At 33.9% G+C, this 26,746-nt stretch overlaps 1 protein-coding gene across 1 annotated transcript in view; it reads right to left on the reverse strand.

The window, feature by feature from the left end:
- Positions 1–552: 552 nt before the first annotated feature.
- Positions 553–26,746, reverse strand: part of LOC145296167 (protein FAM200C-like) — a 100,814-nt gene continuing 74,620 nt past the window's right edge. The window contains exon 2 of the mRNA XM_080142376.1: positions 553–704. Coding sequence (XP_079998502.1) covers positions 553–704 — 152 coding nt within the window. The remainder of the gene's footprint in view (positions 705–26,746) is intronic.

Below are 26,746 nucleotides of genomic sequence, written 5' to 3' on the forward strand. Positions count from 1 at the left end.
TTAGAATTAAACTACAATCACTAGTCATCACTTTAGTCTTGGTAACATTTTAGAAATTGTTATAGTAAATAAAACGTTGGAACATATAATGTCAGATATATGAGGCAAATGTGGTGGATAATATTAGTCATGGTTGTCGGTCATGGTGACTAGGTATGGATGATAGTATTGGAGTTTGAAGAGGGAGGTAGAGAATAAGGGATGATGATAGTGATGATGGTTGTGGCAGCAGAAATCATGATAGTGATGATAGTCGGCTTGTTGTGGGTTTTGGTCGGTGATGTTGATAGTAGTGATGGGGATAGTGTAGATGGTTATGATGATGCTGATATTGCTGAAGATGCTGCTGATAACGCTGATAGTGCTATTGCTCCTGGGGTGATGACAGTAACGATGAAGATGGTTAACAAGTTGTCTTGATGATGATGATGATGATGATGATGATGATGATGATGATGATTGAACAACCAGAAGAGTAACCCCATCTCTCCTCCCTAACGCACACAAACCTTTAGAAGTAATTGCATATACTTATGTTATCAACAACCAAGGTCAACACTGCAAAGGACCACCAACTGTCACAGCTGTTTTATTCCCACTCCCTGCTGCATAACCTGATATTTCAAACTTTCCAACCTTTTTCTCCAACCCACCCACCCTCATTATATTTCCGTTGATGGCCACAAAAGCCAGCTGGAATGGAACTGCAGGAAAGATAAAAAAAAAAAAAATAAGACGAATCTGCTAAAGGTAATTCCAGGAGTAAAAAATATATAGTTTAAAGGATCAGCAAATTGTTGAGGTTGAACATAAATAAACAGGAATGCATATTCTTCAGATGTGTTCATTGAATCTGCAACTTTAGCAATGAAACCGCTATTTCAAACATAAGCGTAATAGACAAACAGACAGACAGACTAACAGCTTACAAAATTAAAGTCATCAAAATTCTATCTTTCAGGAGTGAGAGGTCTTTGTGCATTCCTTCTTCAAGCTATATTTTCTTTTCTACTTTTTATTTTTTTAATACCTAAAAGAAATCAAATCAAGTAACGCAAACAGCACAATGTTATTGTACTCCATTTAATGGAAATTATATATATATATATATATATATATATATATATATATATATATATATATATATATATGTATATATATATATATATATTAAAATAAAGGCGTGTGACACGAAGTTGGATATCACGATATGATTGCTCCCTTTTCAATCAAAATGAAATATAAAAATATACTTATCAAAATACCCTGATTAATGTAGCTTCAGAATATATAAATGTATATACTAGCTGGTCACCCGGCGTTGCCCGGTCGTACAATATGCTTAAACATGATATTTTAATTTATGAAGATTGCATATGGGATATTATAGAATCAATCCTCAATTGAATATTATATACTATGAGGAATAATTTGCCTGGTGGACTAATTCACAAAAAAAACAAAAAAATAAAAAAATAAAAATAATAATGATAATGTCGTTCATCAAATTCCGTCTGTGTTTACAATATCACGTCAGCTTATATTTGGGTTTGATGATGAATGTCCTGGAAAAGTCACTTCTGATTAATGTTTAGTTTTAAATATGCAAACAGAGAAATAATTTGTGGTGATTTTAAATGGTACCTCTTCTTTTATTGAAAATTGAATTTATTATAAAGAAAAAATTAAAATAAAATGAGGAGGTACACTCGGGCTTGAACAGGGATCATTCGATCCGTATTCGAAAGCTTTAACACTGAGCCAGATGGCAATAAATCTGTTTTTTAAGAAGAAATAATTTGTTAAGATTTTATAATTTCCCTTGGCCAGTGTAACGTAAAAATTATTCTTATAGCGAGAAAGACTATTTTTAAGATCAGATTTTTTCGGTTTTCAAAAATGATTTGCTGAGATTTTTTTTATTTCCGGTTTGCCAACTGAGAAACATTAGACCAGGGAAAAGAAATCTCTAGAAAATCGCTAGACTTTTAAATTTGCCGTCTGAAATTTTAAAAAAACGCCAATTCAAAAGAAAAAAAAAAAGCCAAAAACGAGAAACACTATATTTTAACTTCCTCCTCTATATAAAAATATTATGAATATTCCGTGTCTTCTCACTATATATTTTTGGAATTATATTGAAACGGTTGGCTCCTCAGAAGATTTTTAAATTTTGTGTGCTAGTTTTATCTGTCAGAGAGGGTACATTTTGTTTTGCAAGAAACAAATCATAAAATTAAACATCATATAATAATTAAATTGAAATATATTACAAACTAAACATCACAATACAGTAGAGCCCCGGGATACGGCATTAAAAATTAGTAATCAAATAACATTATAAATAATGCCGTAAGGCGGGGAAATACCATAACTAGGGTCCGAAAAAAACATTGTATCCCACATCATAACCTGCAAAAATCGTATCCTAGGACCATCGTATCCCGAGATTCTACTGTAATAGCGTACCTAAATATTGAATATGGCCAAATAAATTCTTCGCAAATATCAGAAAAATTAATATTTGCAAAATAAAAATTAAAAACGAAATCTGCAAAATGCATGCACCACATTTATACGTGAATTAATTCATAGATTTTAGAACCATTCTGAAGGGGAGATTGGGGAGGTAAAAATGGCACAAATGTATAAATGGGAAAAATAGTATAAGATGAAAATCTTTCAGAATATATATAAAGGGAAAACATTAAATACTTTTTCAATTTAAAAAATAAATTATATCTATATTTAAAAACAGATAAGGACCCTTAGCAATCCCCCTGCAAAAATGAGATTCTGATCTTTTAGGCGATTATGTGTGAATATTTCGAAAAAATATTTTAGAATTAAAATGGGGATCATTTTTCATATAAATGTCTATTAAAATGATCCCTTATTTCTAGGATATTCTAACTTTTTGAGACAGGTAATTAATCTTTAATGCCCTAAGTCTGACTTGCAATGTCATAAAACTACATGAAATCATCTTAAAAAGTAAAACATGCAAAATTTATCTCCCATAGTAAAAAATGCTTAACAGTCTTGAATCCTAAACCGGTAAAAAGCCTTGGAAAAAGGGTGTTAGTTTACATTAAATTGGGCAGTACTTTTCCTGGTCACCACCATTCACAATCAAATATATTTTTGTCTGCTCCGAATATTTTAAAAATAAAAAAATAAGATTTAAATATGTGCCACTTTTTATTTTCGGTTTATGAGTATGTTTTTTTTTTGGGGGGGGGGGTTGCCAAATAAATTTAACATTAAAGTATAGTATCTGATCTGATACTATACTTTATCTTTTCTGTCCTTGGTTAATAAAGGAGAAATCCTTTAAAATTGATGATAAAAAAAGTTATTCCAATCCCGAATGCCTCTTTTTGAGGGTAGCAAGGTTTTCACTGCAGGGTCAAGATCAAAGTGTAGTATCTGTTCTTCAGATGCTACACTTCAATTTCTTGTTCTCTCTTAGTGGAGGAGAAACCCTTCACGACTGAGACAATTTTTATTTTTTGTTCCTTTTCTCCACATTAAAAAACGACCCTCATGTCTAACCCTGTCCCGTGGGGAGGCATCGTGAATAGGTACATTAAAAGCTGACCTTGTGTCTAACTGTGCCATCGTAGGATGGCAAGTAATTTTTTCCACACGAGGAAAACTTTGCTTCCGTTTTTAACGTTTGCTCAAAAATAAATGCAATAAACCTCTCTGAGGTGTTAACATATGCTGCGTGTATAAAAAGCCGGTTAGGGCTGACAATTTAATGTAATGATAAACATTGAAAAAGTTAGTAAAGATGAGTAAAATCATGAATGTTGGCTCTTTGTTAAAGTGTAGAATAGTTTACAGTTGAGAAATTGTAAACAATAAAATTTTTTTTTTTTAAATACCTTGCACCAAACGCAGTAAAATTCAATTATCTTTTATACTTGCTGAAATTGTGTTTACATTTTTTCTATTTCATTTCTGGGTTTGTATTACTGTACACATAGATTCGAAAAGGTTATCAAAAAACAAATATATAACAAATAAATGTCATCAAAGACAATATAAGTTACTTTCCTACCTAACTGGATATGTTTTTAGTGTTTTTATTTAATGTAACATGTTTATTCAGCTTGAAAAACGTAGCGTTTACCAATGTATTAGAAAATTAAAAATGGCGCCCGAGTCTCTCTTTGACAAGGTAAGTTTGGAAAAAGGAGTTAAAAATAAAAAAATATATACAAAATACTGTTAAAAACCTACCGAATATATGTCAGCCTATGTCACGGTAACATATATTGAGCGAGTTTTTAACAGTATTTTTAAGTTGAAACATATCAGGATAATAAAAAACTCAATATACATATTTAATTATCCATCCTAAATTTAAATAAAAGAAAAATACTTAACTTATGGATTTTCAAAGATAAGCACTTTTCATCAAGGAATCAATATTAGTAAAAAAAAAAAAAATGCATCACTGGTTAGCAAAAGTTTAAAAATATATAAACAAAATTATAAGAAAATTTTGTGCAAAAAAAAAAATGGAATGCATCTTCAATAGAATAACAGATTAGGATCAATCTATAAATATTAGTATTATTATTTTCATTTCCATTTTAAGATTTTAAGTTTTAAATTTTGAATGTATATATATATATATATATATATATATATATATATATATATATATATATATATATATATATATATATATTTGAGTTATTCCCAAAGTAAGGCTTCCTATGTTTTTAACTCAAAAATTAAAACGTACGTTCAAGAGCTACAAAGGCGGGAATGGTACCATTAAAACGGGCGATCTTTTATGTTCTAGAATTTATTTTTCTACATAGTAACTACCATTCTTAATGCACTTTTACCAATCTCTTTTGATGTCTTGATCACAAAAGTCTGGCGCACGTTTTGTCACTTACATCTCTGTCGCCACCCTGAAATCGACGAACCCATTTCCTAACTATGCTGACATCAACTGCATCAACTTTGTAAACGTTCCACAGGGGTCGGTTCAATTTTTTCTACATGAAGGAATTCAACAACGCATCTCTGCTTCTGACATTCATTCATGAGAGGGGTTGCTTTTATTAGAGTTTCTCACTGTCCATACCTGCAATGCAGAGATGAAACTTTCAGGTCATATAGGTATAAGTTCATTAATCAATGCAATTTGCAATCCCATCTGCTCTATTCGGGCAGAATAAAAATCGGGGGGGGGGCATTACTTTTGGAACGTCCCGTGTGTGTATGTGTGTGTATCATCGTTTATATATATATAATTGAAAACATTATTTCAAACAAATAAGACTGTGCTAAAAAAGAGAACTCTTCTTTGTCTATTTGCTAATTGCTTTGCTTGAGTATTCTTCCAAACTTTTACGCCTTTTTAATGATTTCCAGCTCATGTAAAACCTCTGTGATCTTCTTAGTTAAATAAAGCTTCTCAAGCTTACTCCAACTTCGACCTTTTCTTTACAATTTACTTAACTAAAGAACAATGGAGGAATAACTAAGACAAGATCGACTGAATTTGGAAACCACAAAACCGAATGCTACCGGCACATGGTGTCATTGGAAAAATCTCTTAACGCTTTTCTGGAGATGGTTACCGATTCTGAGTCCTCAGACGAGTTAAAAATGAATTTATTGATTAATCCTTTTACTCCGGCTATTTACAAACACATTTTGAACGTGAAAGATTACGAAGCAGCTATTAATGTTCTCAAATAAGTTTTTGTCTAACCAAAAAATAGCGTTTTCTGGCAACATTTATTGGCGACACATCGATAATGGACAGATGATAATGTGGACCAATATTTGCAGTTTGAAAGAACTCGACAAGTACTGTGATTTGCAGGTCGTGACGGCAACACAGGTAAGAGATAAATACATCAAGAATCCATTTATAAATGGGATTTCATCATCCCACATCAGACAGAGGCTTAAAAACAAAATACTCGATTTACGTATGGTATACGACTAGACTATCACACTAGAAACATCCTAGCGACAGTTAACTTGATGTATCAAATTGGACTCCATGACTGCAAATCGCCGATGGCGGCTGCTATAGACCATGGTAAATTTCTTGTTACTTCAATTCCTTCATGTGATTTCTCTGAGAGTCCATCCTTATGGGGAAAAAATGTAGTAGGTCGAACACAAGAAAGTGTTGATCTATCTATTTCTGTATCTATCCATCTCAATCTATCTAATTCGAGAGATAAACAAGAGATGAATCTGAAGAATGTTGATAAAAAACCTGTCAAAATTTAACAAAGCTAGATCACAGACAAGTTTACCAGAAGTATCTGGTCAGCTGATCGGATTTATGCATATGTTACCACGTGATCAAGTTAGTTGGACATCACATTGGAGTTGGAATTTGGACGTTGAACAGGGCAGACGGTTTAGCAGGTGGTTCCCCCTTCACTGGGGAGGGAGCTGACGTGTGTGAAAATAGAGACCTACAATTAACCACGCAAGCAAAGATATTCACTTTCCATTCTTCTGCGATCGACACCTGGAAAGTGAGTAAAAACTATATAAAACCAACCAGCGTTCTTGGAAGTGAATGAATATTCTTCCAAACAGGTTCCAGCCTCCCCTCCAGGAACAAGATGAATTTCAGATGGACAAGATCAAAGACACATGAAGGTGTGTTCAAAATACATGTATCACACACACACACACACACACACACACACACACACACACCAGCATATGAATAATTATATATAAATATAAAATAAATAAACAGTAGCAACATAACTAAGGGTTCAAATAATGAAGAATCAACAATAGACATTTGGGACATGTATATACATCAGGATGAACACTTTGTCCAAATACACATATCGACATATGGTACACATTACACAACGGACCCCCTTTTTAGTACCCCATAATATAACGGACCCCCTTTTATGGTACTCCATAATATAACACCTATGCAGATACTTGTCGATACAGGGAGCTCTAAAGATTTCATCCATCTTGATGAGAAAATAGGCTTGGATTAATTAGTTCTGAGGGAATTTTGATGGCTAATTGTTCTCATTTCTCTTCTACTCTTTGGACATTGTACTGTCTCTTTAAGTCTGAATGGAAAGCAGTACGATAATATCAAGTTATCAATTATGGCTAATCTATTCGATGATATCATTCTTGAGCATAAATTTTTAAGTCAACATTCTTCAGTAAAAATAGCTTTTGGAGGACCCCTTCTCCCTCTCACTGTTTGTAGACAGACCTTTATTAAAAACTTCCCTTACCCTTCTCTTCTGACAAATTTAACCTCTTACTGTCTGATGTAGAATGAAGAAATCTGTCGTAACCGAATGCAAAATTTAATCAGTCTGAAATATTCTGTATGCTAACGGAACGTATTATAGTAGTATTGTTCTCCCATTCCAAATGGATATCAAACTTTTCTGAGAAATTATATCCCCTAATGAGGATTATCAACCTTCCCTTCACTAAGGAACAAGCATATACCTTTAGATCTGAAGTCTGGCTGATAAAAAATTTCTCCAGATTTCCAGTACTCTCCACCTTTTTTGATTAACGTTTGCAAATTACTTTTTGCTATCGCAACAGCCGCTTCCCATTGGTTTATCATTATTGACCTTCACTAGAATTTGGATAGCAATAAACTTCCTCAAGTTTCAAGTACTCTTCACACTCATCCAGCGGAAGTCTTGTTAGTGCTCTTCCTCATAGGTCCTCTAATCCTCCTTGATTCTTCACAACTATTTTGTGTGGTATCAGTGAGACTGATGTCTTTGTTGGAGTGAAATGAACACAGTTTATAAGATGTCTTGTATTTTCAGTTTTCTTGGGTTCACGTAGTATTACAACCACCTTTTTGTTTTACTTCTATTGCAGTTTCCAAATGGCTACTCAGAGTTTGTAATTTTTGTGCGTTAATTTTTTGCATTCGAGGGTTTTCCTTCAGATTTTAGCTGTTTTCATCATTATCGTCTATCGTATAGTTTCAGTCTTCCCCTTCATTCCAATTTCTCTTAGTCATTTTTCTAGTTTTTTTTGTAGACTGTTTTTAGCGCTTCTACAATTATTAGTATTATATTGCCTTTTTTCATGTTCTATATTTCTTTCAGTTCTTTGACAAGTTCCATATATTTGCTTTTTTTTGTTTGTTCGTTTTGTTTTTTTGTTATTTTTTTCATATCTTTGATCTTCACTCTGTGGTCTGCTGAGATGAAAAATATTGCAGTTTGTCTGTATTTTTTTTTTTTCCTTCTTGTTAATTATTATGATGTCTGATCTTTCTTGGATACTTTTATCTGTTTATACTTCAATGTTTCAAAAGAGTTTATGGTTTTCATTTTCTAGTACTGTTTCCGGTTTGTAGCTGCACCATTTGTCTGCATGTTAAAGTACAGTTATTTGCAGAGTTCCCAGTGTATTGCTTTCCCCATGCAGTTGTGTTTGTTCTTGAATTCATTTGAGTTAGTATGCTAGTTATTTTCAGCAGCCTTTCTGTTTCTCAGACAGCAAATTGTTTTGGTCCAAACGTCTATAGATACTTTTAGGCAATATACTTTGGAAAAGGGTCAACATAACTGAGAAGCAAGTGATTGGTATACAGTTTGTCACTTTACCCCCTTTTGTCTTATCTTTCATGATTAAGAATGTAGTGCATTTTATCAGCCACTCAGGAAAGCTAGCTGTCGTCAAACAGTCATTTAGTATTGTTGCCAGAAGTGAGTAAAGAGCTGGAAGGTTTTTAAACCAATATCCCTGTAATGTATCAATTAAGATAAAAATAAAATGTAATAAGTCTTCCGACGTACCTCTCCATCGTACAGTATATTGATACACTATGGCTGACTGGGATAGTTTCCGTATATTTATATCGGATCTTCCTCTGTGTTCCATGTTTAAAAAGGATGTGTCGTCTATAGTATCAGACCTGACAGAATGGTTAATTGTAGGTATAGACAATTTCATACCCTCGAAAAAGTTCCAGCAAAAACCTAACAGCCAGCCATGGTTTTCTCCAGAATGTGCTGCTGCTATTGCGCACAGAAATCACTTTTTCCACTGCTTCCAACGTAATAGATGTATGGAAACTAAAGCCGCTTTCAGGACTGCCAGCAACCATTGTAAGAAAGTAATAAAGAACGCAAGAGAGTTGTATGCTCAGTCCGTCAAGTCCAAAGTAGCTGAGCAGCGGCTTGGTTCCCACCAGTTTTGGCAAATTGCAAACAGAATCCTGAACAGAAACGCGTGCTCTATCCCAACTATCATCAATGGACCTGAGTTAATCTCGTCAGCATCAGACAAAGCCAAACTCTTTGCCAAGAACTTTGCAGCCAATTCTACCCTTTGCGACCAAGGCCGCCAACCCCCAATATTTCCTCCTGTATCAGAAAACACACTATGTGATATACAAATATCTGTATGTGATGTTGCCAAGCTAATCAAAAACCTTGATTCCAGTAAAGCAACCGGCCATGACGGTATTCCAATTATAGTACTCAAAAAACTTCAACCAGAACTAGCACGCATACTTACAAAACTGTTTAAACGTTGTCTTAAGGAGAATTGCTTCCCATCACCCTAGAAAATCTCATCAGTATGCCCTGTATTTAAGAATTCAGGTGATCGTTCATCCCCCTCTCAGTACAGGCCAATAAGTCTCCTGTGCATCATGAGTAAGTTGCTGGAATCGAGTAAATAGAGAAGTAATCAACCATCTCAGTTGTGCATCATGAGTAAGTTGCTGGAATGGAGTAAATAGAGAAGTAATCAACCATCTCAGCAAAAATAACCTTCTTAGTGACACACAATATGGTTTCCGTTCTGCTAGATCTACAGCAGATGTGCTTACAGTTATATCATAGGATTAGCGAATCTCTCGACAGAGGCAACCTTTCTAGGGCAGTTGCTCTTGACATATCAAAGGCCTTTGATAGGGTATGGCATAAAGGTTTACTTCACAAGATCTCCAGCTATGGAATAGCTGGAAATGTCTTCTCAATTATTAAATCATTTCTCTCTGATAGGTTCATAAGAGTAGTAGTTGAGGGGCAAAAATCAGAAGCTCACAGTATTAATGCTGGTGTCCCTCAGGGGTCCATCCTGGGCCCAACTCTTTTCCTGATCTACATTAATGATCTTCCAAATCACATCCTTACATCATTCGTAGACATTTTTGCTGATGACACTACCATCTATGGTAGCACATCTAAGACAGTAAACGACCAAGTTCTCTCCGATTCTCTCTCTTCTGATCTTGATCACGATGTACAATGGGGAAAGGAGTGGCTGGTTACTTTTAATGCACCTAAAACCAAGCTTCTATCTTTACATCATCAACGTTCTGATCCCCATCTGGCATCAATTAAAATGAATGGCTCTCGTCTTGGGGAGGCCTCAAATTTTGACAGGCTTCTTGGCTTGACCTTTACTCTTGATCTTAAATGGAATACGTACATCAAATCTGTTGCCAAGGCCGCTGGAAAAATGGTCGGATCCTTCTATCGATCCAGTAGATATCTCACTGCTGATGCAATTCTCTATCTATATAAGAGCCAGATACATCCACAGATGGAATACTGTTGCCACATATGGGCAGGAGCTGCTAGAAAAGACTTGTCCTCCCTTGATAGGGTTTAAAATAGACTTTGTGGCCTGGTGGGAGATGTCCTTTTCTCTTCGCTGCAACCTCTATCTCACAGAAGAGATATTGCGAGTTTATCTCTGCTTTATCGTTATTTTCATGGAAAGTGTTCGACTGAGCTTCAATCTATGGTCCCCCCCTCGCCAAACTTTCACAAGAAACACTAGACTAGCTGAAAACATTATCAATAATTTTCCACACTCTTTATCTGTGCCTAAACCTAAACATAGATTCCATGATCAAAGCTTCTTTCTTAGAACTGCACGCCTGTGGAATTGTCTTCCGTTTTCCTGCTTTCCAGCTGTCTATAATATGGTTGTCTTCAAGTCCAACGTGAACAAGTTTCTTAAGTTAACAAATTTACTGAACTTCCATTACTATCGATTACTATATTGTCCTTTTGACTACTCTACACTCTTTAACCCTTATCCTTGAGTGGCCTATCGGCCTTGATAAGTGGTGACGCCTATGTAATAAAAAAAAAATATACAGCATCTGGAAATTCCAAATGGTCACCCATCTGGTACTGGTCAGACTCATCATTGCTTAACTTCGATGATCTGACGGGAACCGGCATGTCAACATGATTAAAAAGTTTCTGGTTATTCTCAAAAAATCTGTTTTGCCAATACTGCTCAATTCTGTAGCTGTAACGTTTAACTTTGGCAGTTTTAGTTGTAATACACGGTTTCAGTTCTTCAATTACACATTTGAAATCTTTTTGGTACACGTCAAATTTATGGAATAGCCTTTCACAGGCACTCTTACATTTGATTTCCGGCAGTTTGTACTTTACTTAAATCATTTATAAGTTGTTTTATTTGCCCATTTAAATATATCAGTAACCAGGGCTATTACTTTATTTCTTTTTCCTGTTTTTTTTTTATTTCGAGTAGTTTTGACACAGTATTGGCAGAAACTTTAATGACTTTATTGCATTGATCTAAATTATTTTCTTATAAAAATGGCAAGACTCCATTCACTTTGTTATTGACATATTTAAGTCTTTTCTTGTTGGCAAATCAGAGGTTCGGTGACTGTTCAAAACTAACAGCTACTAGTTTCTCGACTAACAATCTGAAAATATCAATGTCTTCTTTTTCGTCTCATGTTCTATCATACATTTAACAACTGCTTCTGCGGAAAGTTCCAACATTTTTATTTACAGATTTGTTTTTTGGGTTTTTTTTATCTTTGACATTTCGTCACCAGCATCAAGTTTATTGATGTCCACAATCTCATATAAGTCCTTTCTCTAAATTTCTGTTTTAGTTCTTCAATTTCAATAGCAGATAATCATTAATTCTATCGTATAACACCGGCTTGCCCTGCAGGGTTTTTCTAAACAGACCTAGCTCATTCCATCTTTGATACATTAATTTCTTAGAGAGATTACTCTTCAAATAACATTTCATCACAATTAGTTTTAGTGTCAGTGTTTCGATGGTTTTTATGGATGACGATCTGAGAAGTCACGCTCTTTCCCCTGTCGGACATGGAACTTGCACTTGATGTTCCAGTTCCACTTGCATCGTTTTTAGTTTGATAATTTTAAACACTCATATTGGAATAATACAAGAAATGGTTTGTGTAAGGTTTTCTTTCCCTATTGTTGTTGTTGTTGTTGTTGTTGTTGTTGTTGTTGTTGTTGTTGTTCTTGTTCTTGTTGCTGTCGTCGTCGTCGTCGTCGTCGTCATTATTATTATCATTATTATTATGATGATGATGATGGTGGTGGTGGTGGTGGTGGTGAAGAAGAAGAAGAAGAAGAAGAAGAAGATATTAAATGCCCAAGAAGTTGGAAAGACTGAGATGGAATGATACCATCCAGAATAGAACCGAAAGATACAGAGATACTAGCATCGTGAGGTTTTGTGTCACTTTAATTGCAGAAGAAACTACCGGTAGTTATTGTGAGCGACTGATGCAGGTACACATAGTGAGTTACAATGATGAAAGGAACTGAGAGTAATGGAAATCTGAAGAGACTGCCTGTCATTTTGGGAGAAACCACCTGTCTTTTACCTGCAAAAGATTACTGATAAACACTCGGTGAATAAAAGCTTGAAATCATTTTAATAATCTTTTGTCTTCATAATTTCTTTCAACCTTTCTTTAAAATAAAACAAGTCTCTGATTTTTTTTTAACTAAGTTTATTTTAAGAAAACTAATTATATAACTTTTAATCAAATAATATTTCTTCTAAGACTGTTTAATGTTTATTTCCTGTAATTTCTATCTTCTATTCATGTGTTTAAAATGTTGATACAAGAAATCGTTGCTAAGTTTGTAAAATTTCAGGAATCATTTTAATTTTGTTTGTTTTTATTTTTGTCGCATATTTTCTGTATTTTTTCTTGTTTCTTTTTTCATCTGCATTTTTAATTTCAAACACATTTTTGTCAATGAAGAAATTTACTTTATATACTTTGTTGAGATGAAACAATTACAAATTAATTTTCTTTGTTTTTTTTATTTTAACTGTAAACTCCAAGAGAAATCTACAATTCAAAACTTATTAAATATAAAATTCAACATTTAACAATATATGAATTAAACAGATTTACATTTTAAGTTAATTTAAGCGATTATTAGTCTAGATAATATATTTCAACCGCCAAGTTTTAAAATATTTATATTTGAAACACAAGAAAGTTACATCAGATGTCCTGCTGAGTTGATAAACCGAGTAGGCTCAAGTGTTCGTCCAAATAATAAGGATGAAGTAGAGTCGTCAATTCATGATGGTCTCTGATATGACACATCATTAATAGACACCAGGTTGTGGAAATCCTGTATAATAGGACCAACCGCTTCACTAATCTCCACAGTGTTATAATTAAGGCTAGGACAACAGACTATTCTCATCGCCATTTTGACTTTTGAATACACATCTGACACAGTTAGGCACAGTTAATCAACCGATAACCACAACACTGTATGTAAAAACATATAAGATATCAACGGATATATACTCGAGAGTCAAAACAACAAAAAGAATATTCTGTTGTCCTAACCTAAGTTATAACATATGAAAGAAATAAAAGTTATTTTTCAATCTTTTGTATTATTTTTGCTACTAATTCATATTTTATACTAAACTTACCAAAATTTTATTAAATTTTCCATATATTCAGTTCAGTTCCTTTAAAATCAACAACATATTTAATTTAAAATCTGTGTGTGTGTGTGTGTGTGTGTGTGTGTGTGCGTGCGCGCGCGCAATGTCAGTACGATTAATGTTTTAGGGCAATGAAATCGTTTAGATTTTAAATAAATAAACAATCATGTTGTGACAACCGTGTCAAATCTTAGCTGGGCTCATAGACATATACAGGGCGAATTTTTGTTGCTGTATCAATTAACAATTAAGAATAAAGAATGTAAAAGTTTTTTTTTTTGGGGGGGGGGGCTGTAATAATACATATTTAGAGAGTTCTGATAAGGGCACAAAAACTGTAACTCAATCTCCAGACCTGAGTATGATAGCAACTCTTGGTTTGTTTGCTTTTTTTATTGCAAAAGAAAAGTTTCTGAAAATTTCCTGCGATAATTTATTAAGAAAAATCGGATTTTTATAAACATCAATTGAACAATAACATATGATTAAAATGGACTATACGTATAGAATATACACTCTTAATTTAAATAAGCCATGCTAAAATAGGCACCAATGAATGTGTTAGATATAAAAAGAAATCAATGAGTGTTGAAAAACAAAAAAACAAAAGAAGGAATGAAGAGAAAAAGAGCACAAAAATGAGTAAGTGAAAAGATTAGGTTAGAATATTTGGGAATATAAATATATCAACCATCGTCACTGATGGTTTAGTGTTATATTAGCGATCAAGAGAAATCTGCAAGATATGTTTTGCTGTTGTTTTTATACTAATAAGTCACTACTTACCAAGGATGAAGACAGAGTTTAATGAGATTGTTCGTGGTATGATGAACAATAACACAAATGGATTGAAAACGATTCAATGAAATGAACAAAGTAATTAAGGGACAGCTCAACAAGTATTTGTTGACATTGGACTTGAAGTTAAACCATGTTGTAGTCATCAGGGAAACAGTCCTATAGTAAAGTGTTCTACGTGTGGGGAATTTTTGGGAAAAAATTCTGTTAATGGAAATTCTGTTTGGTTGATACAATGAATGTGTAATGTGAGTCTTAAAAAGACAGGCTTAGATCTGATGACCTCAGTGGAAGATTAAATCTGGACAGTAGAGGGAGATGTGTGCAGAACAGGAAGCTTCAATGGTATGGCCACTTTAAAATAATGGGATAGATCTGTGTATTTAAGCAAGTACTATTGGTAGTGTAATCAAATTTTATAAAGAAATAAATTTAACTTCTTTATTTTATTATTATCAGCATATTAAATTATCTTCCAGGTGTGTGGTATATTGGATTTGATAAAGACCAAAATATATTAATTTAGTATGCACAACTTCTTGCGATAACGAAAGATCAAGAGTATGTAGATGAGAAAGTTCACAGAATCTTAGAACATTTTATATCTGTAATAATTTAATCAAACATGTTCACTTTGGTTGGCGCCATAAGAGTTTAACTGTTTGTAAACGGGATAGGCATAGTAGGTGTATATTAGTGTTCCTGTTTTGCCCGTGAGAAAGTGTACGCATGTGTTTGGTTAGCAATCTATATATGGTATTGCTAGGTTTAGTATTTTGTGTGTTCTCTTATTGTGTCTGTCTAAAAGACCAAGGAAGAATATGTCTCATGCATGTTTTGTCTCAAGACAACAAGAAAGAGAAAGAAAAATGCTGCATTTAGGTTTTTGTAGTATGTATGAAATCTCAGGAATTAATGTTTCCAATTGGTTAAAAGAAACTGCTGATTTGACGTTTCATCCAATTAAGAATCGATGCATACGAGTACATTTTTCCAATAACCTTAATAAAATTAGTTATAGTTTTAAAACAGTTTGGTTTGAGTTACAATTTAATAGCCAAATGATACAGTAATTATTAAATTTAACCTTCATTTATAAAAATTAAAGTAATTAAAAACACTTTCGATAACGGTGTATATTATTTAAAAATATTGAAACCTATGAAATTATTTATGTACTTTATTTTACATACTGGTTTTATTTCAAAATTATTACTAATAAAACGGTAACTAATACATAATTAAAAAAAAAATAGTGGTTGTATTTATCAAAGTCTAAAAAAAACTTATAATTAGAAATAAAAACAATGAATAACATAAAAAATACATAAATTAAAAACAAACGCCGTAATAAGCATAAAACGATGTATTAATTTAAACTATGCTAAGTATTAAATAAGTATATAAGTTAAATAGGTAGCCATTTACAGAAATAAGCAGAAAATAAATATTACTCAGAATGTATTTTACACTGCTAATGTATTTTTAATGTTTTTATTTAGCAAATTAAGAATTAATTTTCTAAATGTTATTTAAGAAGATCATTTATATATTGCGGTATTGTTTAAATACTATCTGACACTGATGCTTTAAAATTTTGTATTTACCCTAACAGCTTTCTGAACCCGGATAAGCACTTTCTGAGGGGGGGGGGTGAATCAAAATATATTCCTACTAACAACATAATAAAAAAATAAGCTAGTCAGAATCAAATAGAGATATTACAGGATGACTGCTATTTGGGCCTGATTTTGAAAACCTGACAGAATTAATTTTATGGAGTAGATAAGAAATAAAAGAAAGAATATTTATGAACATATAAGTGATTGTCCATATTCAAAACTCAAGTTTCTTGCAAGTCATAACTTGAATGTTCTAGGTCGAACACGTTTTTATTTATCTGAAGATAACATTTAAATGAAGCTGATAATATTATAATTGATAAAGGATTTCTTTCTTTCTTATCACTAGCTTTAGTGAAACGTTCACAGGAGTCTTGCACCAGCACTCCTGATATATCAACACGAGGACGACCCCTCTGCTTAGAGCAGTGAGTCAGCCTGGGGTGGAGTTGCACCCTGCTGCTCTGATCCTAATCTCGAGCTCTTCATAGAAATATCTTTGACCTCAGCAGAAAAATACAGTATGGGGGCATAGAAGCTGAAGATGTGTGTGCGCCCGAGGAGGTGGTGAGGCATAGTGATAGGATGCACTCAGTTCCTTGGGAAGGAGACTTCATTGATAACAAAGTGGAGTTGCGCACTGCAAAGCCGATTCTATGAATGCAGTGCTCGTTTAACTCAAAGTCTTGCCAGAATACTGTGTAATCTTTCTTGTGACTGCCACTAGAGGACAGTAATGTCAATGTTCCGCTTGGTTAGCTCATAATCGATGATTGCTCTTTTTCTAGCATCATAAACTTTTTAGAAGTCGTCAGAGATGCCAGAATGTATGGTTCTAACAATCCAATTTGCCAACTGTAAGGCTGGTAATTTCGTTTTCTTTCCGTTATTACCTGGTACTACATTTTACAAGTCTTTCGATTTCATATAAGTTTAACACACCCAATGAAGCAAACAAGTTGTGGCGGGGTAGTATCTTATTACCAAGGGCAGCTCAGATTGAGGCAAGTGGTGACTGCCCAGTAGACTCTGAAGATCCTTTCCCACCAATGGGACCAACTCTTTAAGCCCAGTTCTATGCCAATTGAGCTTAGATTTATAACTGGTAACTGCTGACTCCCCATATTGTTTCTAGATTGATGCAGTGAAGCTGGAGTGACGCTCCAGGTGCAGGCCTGAGTGGGGGATAAAGAGATCTAGGTTTGCCCATGTTCATTTAATTGCCCTTTATACATGTTTCAAAAAGAAATTCATCAAAGTTAGATCTGAGCGAAACAATACGTCAGTCACGTTTTTTCTTCTTAATGTTAATTTCGATCAAACGTTATTTATCATCAGAAAGTATGAAAGTAACAGACATATACCATGGTTTTGGTAGGCATGGGAACTCATATTTAACAATACAGTGCCAAACAGACATTTGGACGTATAAAGATAAATATTTTTTAAATAGATTTTCATATTCTATGCATATATTTATATAGGTATATAAAAGTTTAGTGGTTAAAGTTAAATTCTGAAAATCAAAATATAAACACATATATTCGAGTTAAGAATTTATTGTTTGACACAAGGAATATATAGAGGGGGGGTTATGTTAATTTTCTTAATCCATGGATTTTCAATACTGACACGTATCATCAGAGGAAATGAAATGCGGTTAGCAAAATGTTCAGCTGTGAATAAACACATATTTTGCTTTTCATCACATATATTGAAAATGTTATTTGAGTGGTGAATAATAGTTATAGGAAAAGGAATTTCATACAACCTGAGCAGTCCATGATCGAAAAGAGCTAAACTTTTATATTGCTCTATTTTTAAATATTGAGCTTTACCTTTTTGGCTAGTATATGAAAGAACAGATATAACAACTATAAAGGAGAATAAATAATATATCAGTGGGGAAAGTATTACCTCAATGTAATATCTAACAGGATATTTCACTTGACCTTTAATCTGTGACTTATTTCGCCTATATAGGTATATACATGTATACTTACATGCATATACATATACACACGCAAGCAAGAAAAACTTCAGATAAATGAATGTGGACAAGAGCAGGTGCTATAGATAGTTCGATTCACCTGTTCCACGTTTGAAGAAATATTAATTTCTCAGCACTGGAGCTAATCGTTTTTTTTTTTCACAAAGCATTTGTACATTCCTAACTAAAACATTCCTTTTCTTATCAACACCTTGAAATGTTTGAATTTACTATATTCCTTAATTCATTCCAAATAAAAGCATTATTCCTTTCCCCACTGATATATTATTTATTCTCCTTTATAGTTGTTATATCTGTTCTTTCATATACTTAATAAATTTTATATTTTATATAATGTTCTGAGTCATTGTTGTTTCTTTAGCTTGTTGTTTTTATTATATCTTGTATAAGGCACAAAACGAAGTTTGTTAGCGAGTAATCATTTTATTTTTTATTTTATATATATATATATATATATATATATATATATATATATATATATATATATATATATATATATATATATATTCGAATCCAAAAAGTATTTGTTTGTGTTTTTGGCAATAACGTGCTTTTTTTATGCAACACGTCACAACTGATCTGTAAGATTATATAATGATAATTTTTAACTAATAAATAAATGTTGTCATTCATTGGTTTATTTGTTATACATGTTTCATTTTTTTAATAGGAATACATTTTTAAAATAATTTTCAAATATTTAATTCAAATATTTTTCACCGTTGATGGTATTCAGTTAATACACAGAATCCTTATATTTGATCAATAATTTTAAATATTTTAATATATGTTTCTTTTGATGACGATATTTTAATGCCAATTCATTTCATTTTTCTTATTCTATAGTTGATGGTACGTCTTTATAATGTTTCGCTGTATGCTTTCAAATATCTTGTTGAAATCTTGTTTTTTTTATTCTCCAAATATATTTTGTTAATTAAGTCGAATTTTCTTATTTCTAAAGGTTGCGTTATGATAAATGTGTTTATGTTTAATTCGTAAAACTAATGTATTTTAATAGTTTTCTTTTGGTTTGTATTAGATGGAATTAAGATATTTCTTTTGTATTTTAACTTTCAATAGCTCAAGAAAATTACGTTAAATATTGTAAATCAAATATTAACAATTAAAGAATTCTATCTTGTTTGTGTCTGTTTATGTCCTTTATGTGTGCGTGATAGTGCACGATACCTCTCGTATACTTGAGAGCTATACACTATCCTTACATCAGAACCACATGTAAAAGAATTCTGGGCCCGGTGTTGCCACACACACCAAAATATGAAAAATGTCAATTACAAATAATCCAAACTGTGGGACCCAGAAGAAAGGTCTGAGTGTCATGATCTGCACGTGCTCCTTCAGTAGCCAGCATGGGGGACCCGATCGTCATCCTGAGAATGTTGGCCAACTTTCTAATTTCAGAAACTCAAATAACATAAATACTGAACAGGTAAGTATAACCTCTCATTTCAGCAACCAAAATGATACCGACCAAACACGGCAAAGCCATGGTAACCATAAAAATAGAAAAAAAAAACGAAGAAAGAAATGGAAAACAAAAGAGAATAGACTCGTAATGGAATGCTATTATATAAGTCATCCTAAATATAGATATGGAGGTTATTGGAAACGAATGAAAGAACAACGGCACTTGTCCAGTGACTACCATACGACAGAGCAAAGAATAGCAGACAAAGCTAGACTGATACTCAAGATAGGGTGGCTCTCTAAACTAGAACTAACAGAAATGCAGCAGAAAATAAATGATGAAACTGAACAAGAAGCATCCCCCAATGGAACTGCACGTAGAGAAACTCCACAAATCGAAACCCCACAAGTCGCAACCCGACAAGTAAAAACACCAAAGGCGGAGGACCTACGAAGACCGAACTCTACAAATGTGGAAACCGAGAACAATGAAACAGAACTAACAGAGAATGAAGCAGATGAAATAAATAAAATAATAATGTTCATGAACGAAGAAAAAACAAATCTCCCATCGTTAAGGAACCAAGAGCAGAAGAAATTAAAATCGGAAATGGAGAAGGTTAACAAGCTTCTCCCGCACATCCCAACAGATACAATCACAGACTTAAAAATTTTTATTTAAGCAGGCACCAAAATGGTAAGTATGAATTTCAAATCAGAAAAACAACCGGGGACAAGTGGACTGACAAAACCTGGATGGGAAATGATATTAGAAACTCAAATACACAAACATAAAAAAGACGCCAAAATGATCAGCAGGAAGAAAGCAATATAGAAAAGATGGAATATTGGAAATGTAACTGGCAGGGAGAAGCTAAACAAGAAACATGAAGAACTGGAGCAGAAATAAAAGCAAAAGAAGCAAGATTGAAACAATGTAGATATAAATCTGAACAATGCAAACAAAACAGGACATTTGAAAACAATGAAAGCCAATTCTACCAAAATGTGAATGGAGGAAAAACAAAAACAGAACAATCAAACCCGACAGAAACAAAACTCTACTGGAGTAAAATATGGAAAGAACGATGAGATCATAATAGAAATGGCGAATGGCTGAAAGACATGAAAGAAGAGTTACAACAACTAGAAGAAGGAACAGTGAATGAAATCAGCGAGGAAACCCTAAAGAAAACAGGAAAAGTGGCAAACTGGCGTGCACCAGGGCACGACAGGATACATGCATACTGGTCCAAAAAATTCACAACCTTACATGAAAGGCTAGCTCAAAACATGAAAAGATGTATACAGGAAGCAAGCATGCCAGATTGGATGACAAAAGGTAGAACTACACTGCTACAGAGAAAGGAACCGTCTCCAGCCATTATAGGCCGATCATGTGCTTACCAACTATGTGGAAAATACTGACAGCACAACTCAGGGAACAAATTTACCACTCCCTGAATAATCGTGGACTCCTCCCCGAGGAACAGAACGGATGGCAAAAAGGAAAAAGAGGAACACATGATCTGCTATATATAGATCAAAATATCCTAAAGGAGGTAAAAAGAAAGAGAAAGAATGTAGCCATGGCATGGATCGACTACAAAAAAGCGTACAATAGGATCCTCCAAGCATGGATAATAGAATGCTTAAAAATGTATAAAATACCAAGTGGGATCATCAACGTAATAGAAAATGCAATGAGAATATGGAAACTGGAATTGACAGCTGATGGACAACACATAACAGAAATTAACATATAAAGAGTCATCTTCCAAGGAGATTCCCTATCACCATTAATGTTCACCATAGCCATGATGCCCCTGAACAGTATTCTGAGAAAGTGCCAAGCCGGATACAAGTTTTCTAATACAGAGGAAAAATTGAACCATCTGATGTACATGGACAATTTGAAACTTTTTGCGAGGACCGAAAAGGAGCTAGAGACACTAATTAACACTACCAGGATCTTCATCCAGGATATCCAAATGGAATTTGGAATGGAAAAGTGCACACTACTAGTTATAAGAAAGGGAAAACTGGAAACGACAGAAGGCATGAAACTACCAAACCAAACGGAGATGAAGACACTAGGGGAACAAGATGACTATAAAAACAGAAATGAAAGTGATAATTGGAAAGGAATACCTCAGGAGAACGAAAAAACTCCTGGAAACGAAATTACATAGCAGAAACCTAATAAAAGGTATAAATATATGGGCAATATCACTAGTAACATACTCTGGACCGTTTATAGGGTGGACAAAAGAAGAACTGAGAACTGAAAGCTTCTTTCTTAGAACTGCACGCCTGTGGAACTCTGTTCCGTCTGCCTGCTTCCCTCCGGACTACAATTTGGATGTCTTCAAGTCCAATGTTAACAAATTCCTAATGAACCGCCCCCTTAAGTAAACACTTCAGCAAATCTCCTCACTAACTTAATGTACTTGCAATAACCCTTATCCCTGAGTGGCTTCCGGGCCTTGATAAGTGGTGATCACTGTGTAAAAAAAAAAAAAAAAAAAAAGACAGCTCGATCAGAAGACTAGGAAACTTATGATCATGCACAATACACTACACCCAAAGGATGATATTGACAGACTCTACATAAAAAGGAAAGACAGCGAGAGAGGACTGGTCTGCATAGAGGACTGTGTGAATGGCACAAAAAAGAACTAGAAAAATACATAATACAAAATACTGAAATGATAATTATGGCAGCAAGAGACACTGAAAAAAATTAAAAAAAACAGAAAACAGAGAGACAAATGACAAAACGAGAAAAGAAAAATTGGAAGAGAAACAACTGCACAGAAGATTCATAAGAATGACAAAAGATGAGAATAGTGAAAACACTTAAACATGGAAGCAAAAAGACATGTAAACCGAATACTGAATCCCTAATAACTACAGCACAAGATAACTCGATAAGAACCAACCATATCAAAGCAAAGATCGATAAAACACAAGAAAACAGCAAATGCAGACTCTGTGGACAAAGAGACGAAACGATAAACCATATAGTAAGTGAATGCAGCAAACTGGCCCAAAAGGTGTACAAAAACAGTTACGACCAAGTGAGGAGGGCAGTACACTGGGAATTATGCAAACAACTGCATTTTGAACGTACAGACAAATGGTACAAGCATAAACCCGCAGCAGTACTTGAAAACAAGAACCACAAAATCCTATGGGAAATGGACATACAGACGGACAAACCCATCCAAGCAAGAAGACCAGATGTCGTAATAATTAACAAGAAAGAAATATTCTGTCAAATCATAGATTTTGCTGTCTCAGCTGACCACAAGGTGAGTATTAAAGAAAAGGAGAAACAAAGCAAATACATAGAGCTAACCAGAGAGCTAAAAGGGATTTGGATGATGAAGAAAACCAAAATAATACATATAATAGTAGGAGCACTAGGAACAATTCGGAAAAACTTTGAAAAAAGAATGGGAGAAATTGGAATCAGAGGAATGGTTGCAAAGATACAATGACGGACGATAATGAAAACGGCTGAAATATTAAGGAAACCCCTTGAATGTGGAGAATAATACACATGAACCACATGCGTGAGCCAGACAAGCTGCTGTAGAGGCAAAATAGGAAGAAGATATACATGAATGAAGAACAATGAAGCTGCATATCAACAAGTTGTACATTTCCATCACGCATCCTCTCCCATTGTCCCATCACCCCCCCCCCCCAAAAAAAAAGTGTGATACCAAACAGCCGAGAAAGGTCAAGACCGAGGAGAGAATGCTGACCAGACCTCTGCTGGACAAATGCAAAGAGAACTGGGACCTTGGGGAGGCTGAGTGCCACTCAAATTCCAGTATAGACCAATGGCCACTGCCAGCGAGAAATCGGTGGTTAGGGGCTGTTGCGATAACGCAAATTTATTCGTAAATGCTATCAAAGAAGGTGGAGAGTGCTGGATGTCTGGGGAGACTTGTTGTCACTCAGTTTCCAGGGAACACCACAGGTTTTTCAATCAGATCGTTGATGACTTGTGTGAAAGCTCCATGTGAGCCAATAATAATGATAAATTAGTGAATTATATGAATGTCATAGAAATAGTAAATAAAACTAGTCAGTTGGTATATAAAACTACGGAATTATTTATTTATTTTTGTATTCATACTATAAATGTTAATTGTCTAATTTTAGAGCACTTGAACCATGACCTTTGCATTTTAAACTTTAATTCAAGTTATTATATAAAAATAATTTTATAAAATAAACAATAGGTTCTCTACAGTGCAATAGAGACTATAATGTATTGTGGATTCAGTCTCTGCAGGGAGGTAAGTGAAACTTCTTTCCAGTAAACTGCGGTGGGTTCCTGACTAATCGATTTGATTGAAAAATGTGCGATTTCACCGATTTTGATGTTAATAAAGGTATTGGAAGTGTGAAACATTCGTTAACCAGCATTAAATACTGAGCAACATCGGATCTTCCTGCTATCATATATCTATATATCTATAAAAGTGAAAGTGTCTGTCTGTCTGTCTGTGTGTCTGTGTGTGTACATTTCCATACGCAATAACTCTGTCAATTTTAAGTCTATAGACTCGAAATTTGATATACAGGGTGCTGAGATTTGAGAAAATCGATGTGACCGGATTTCGGCCAGAAATTTTGCGATTAAGGGGTAAAAGTTCAACGATTTGACTTTTGAGAACTCTACCAAACTCCTCCGACAATTTTTGGTCTAAACACGTGAAATTTTATATATAGGCCCCTTGGACATGGATCTAACTTAATAACTTGATTTGAGCCTAAAACAATAAATTTTAAGGGGTCATAATAGGGGTCAAAGTTTTAAAAAATTGACCTTTTTTTTTTTGTTTTAAGCCAATTTTGTGTTTCAACATTTGAAATTACATATAAAGTGTATGCAGGCATGCAGCAAGCCTTTTAAGCAGTTTTTTTAGGCGAATGTTTCGCTGCCAAGAGGTCATGGTTGAAAGAGTCGACCTTTGCAGATCCTACCAAACTCTTCCGCCAAGTTGGGCCTAAACACTTGAAATTTTAGATGTAGGTTACTTGGACATGGGTCAAACATTTTAACTTGATTTGAGCCCAAAACAATAAATGTTAAGGAGTCAAAATTGGAGTCAAAGTTTTAAAGAATTTGACCTCTGTGGTCCTTACCAACTATTCTTTATGGTAGTTAAGGAAGCCTATTATATAGAAAGGCATTGCCGTACATATGCAGACGTTTTAATATATTCATATGCACATAAAGTTATGAACAGTACATAGGGCCCGAACAAAGCCGGTCTGAACTGTTAGTATATATTTATACTCTTATAAATTCGTTTTTCTTTTGTGTGTATTAATATTCATATTAAAACCCCTCTTCTATTTATTTAGAAAGAAAATACAATTTTCTTATATATGGGTTGTGGAATTGAATTCACTAGCAAAAGATCTAGCTAATTTTCATATTCTTTTAAACATTCATTTTAATTAATTCCCTATTAGTTTTTTTGGATTTCTGATGGGATGATCGTCTTTAGTTAACTATTATGTGTAATTATATTCATGCAGATATTCTACATGATTTATACTTGCATAATATTTGCGTAAAAAGTTTACAGTAAACACAAAATTGTTTCCATAAAAGTGTGAAACATTCGTTAACCAGCATTAAATACTGAGCAACATCGGATCTTCCTACTATCATATATCTATATATCTATAAAAGTGAAAGTGTCTGTCTATCTGTCTGTGTGTCTGTGTATGTACATTTCCATACGCAATAACTCTGTCAATTTTAAGTCTATAGACTCGAAATTTGATATACAGGGCACTGAGATTTATGAAAATCTGTGTAATCCGTTTTCGGACAGAAATTCAACGATTTGACCTTTGAGAACTCTATCAAACTCCTCCGACAATTTTCGGTCTAAATACTTGAAATTTTATATATAGATTCCTTGGACATGGATCTAACTTAATAACTTGATTTGAGCCTAAAACAGTAAATTTTAAGGGTTCATAATAGGGGTCAAAGTTTTAAAAAATTGACCGCTTTTTTTAATGCTCAACATACACATCAAAACACCCGGGCTACGCCGGGCTGAAATGCCAGTATATATATATATATATATATATATATATATATATATATATATATATATATATATATATAAAAGAAATCGTTATTTTGCAATATATGTCTAATTAAAAATGACAGAAATTTTCTTTTTCCTTATTTTCACAACTTTTATAAAATCAATATAGAGTTAAGCTAGCGTCTGCATCTCTGGTTTTTCGTAGACTTTTTATTTTTTTTATAAAGGAGACACAACTGATCAAGGAGCATAATAATGGTTAATGAGTGTCAATGGGAAAATGTCATAGTAATTGTTAGTAGTGGGAATTGAGTAAAATTGGATTACTTAAGGGGATGGTTCATCAAGAACTTGTTTACATAGGACATGAAGACAACCAAATTGTAGTCAGTTAGGAAGCAGGAAAACGGAAGAGAGTTCCACAGACATACAGTTCTAAAAAAGAAGCTTTGTTCATAGAATCTATGTTTAGGTTTAGGTACAGATAAAGAATGGGGGGAAATTTTTGATAGTGGTTTCAGCTAGACAAGTGTTTTACATGAAAGTGGGCCGGGGGGACTATAGATTGGAGCTCAGACTAGCACTTGCCATGAAAATAATGATAAAGCAGAGACAGACTCACAACGTCTCTTCTGTGGGAAAGAGGTTACAGGGAAGAAAAAAGGGCATTCCCCACTAGGCTTCAAAGTCTATTTTGAACTCTGTCAAGGCAGGATAAGCTGCTTCTAGGAGCTCCTGTCCATATGTAGCAACAGTACTTTATCCTTGAATGTACTTAGCTCTTATACAGGTAGAGAATTACATCAGCAGTGAAATATCTACTGGAGCGGTAGAACGATCTCACCATTTTTCTAGCAGCCTTGGCAACGGATTTGATGTACATGTTCCATCTCATATCAGGAAAAAAAGTCAGACCTAGAAGCTTGTCAAAACATGGAACTTCCCCAAAACGAGAGTCATTCATTTTAATTGATACCAGACGGGGATCAGAGCATTGATGATGAAAAGATAGAAGCTTAGTT

This window comes from Euprymna scolopes, chromosome 16, assembly GCF_053919585.1.
Source record: "Euprymna scolopes isolate OS-2025 chromosome 16, ASM5391958v1, whole genome shotgun sequence".
NCBI classification, from domain to species: Eukaryota; Metazoa; Mollusca; class Cephalopoda; order Sepiida; family Sepiolidae; genus Euprymna; species Euprymna scolopes.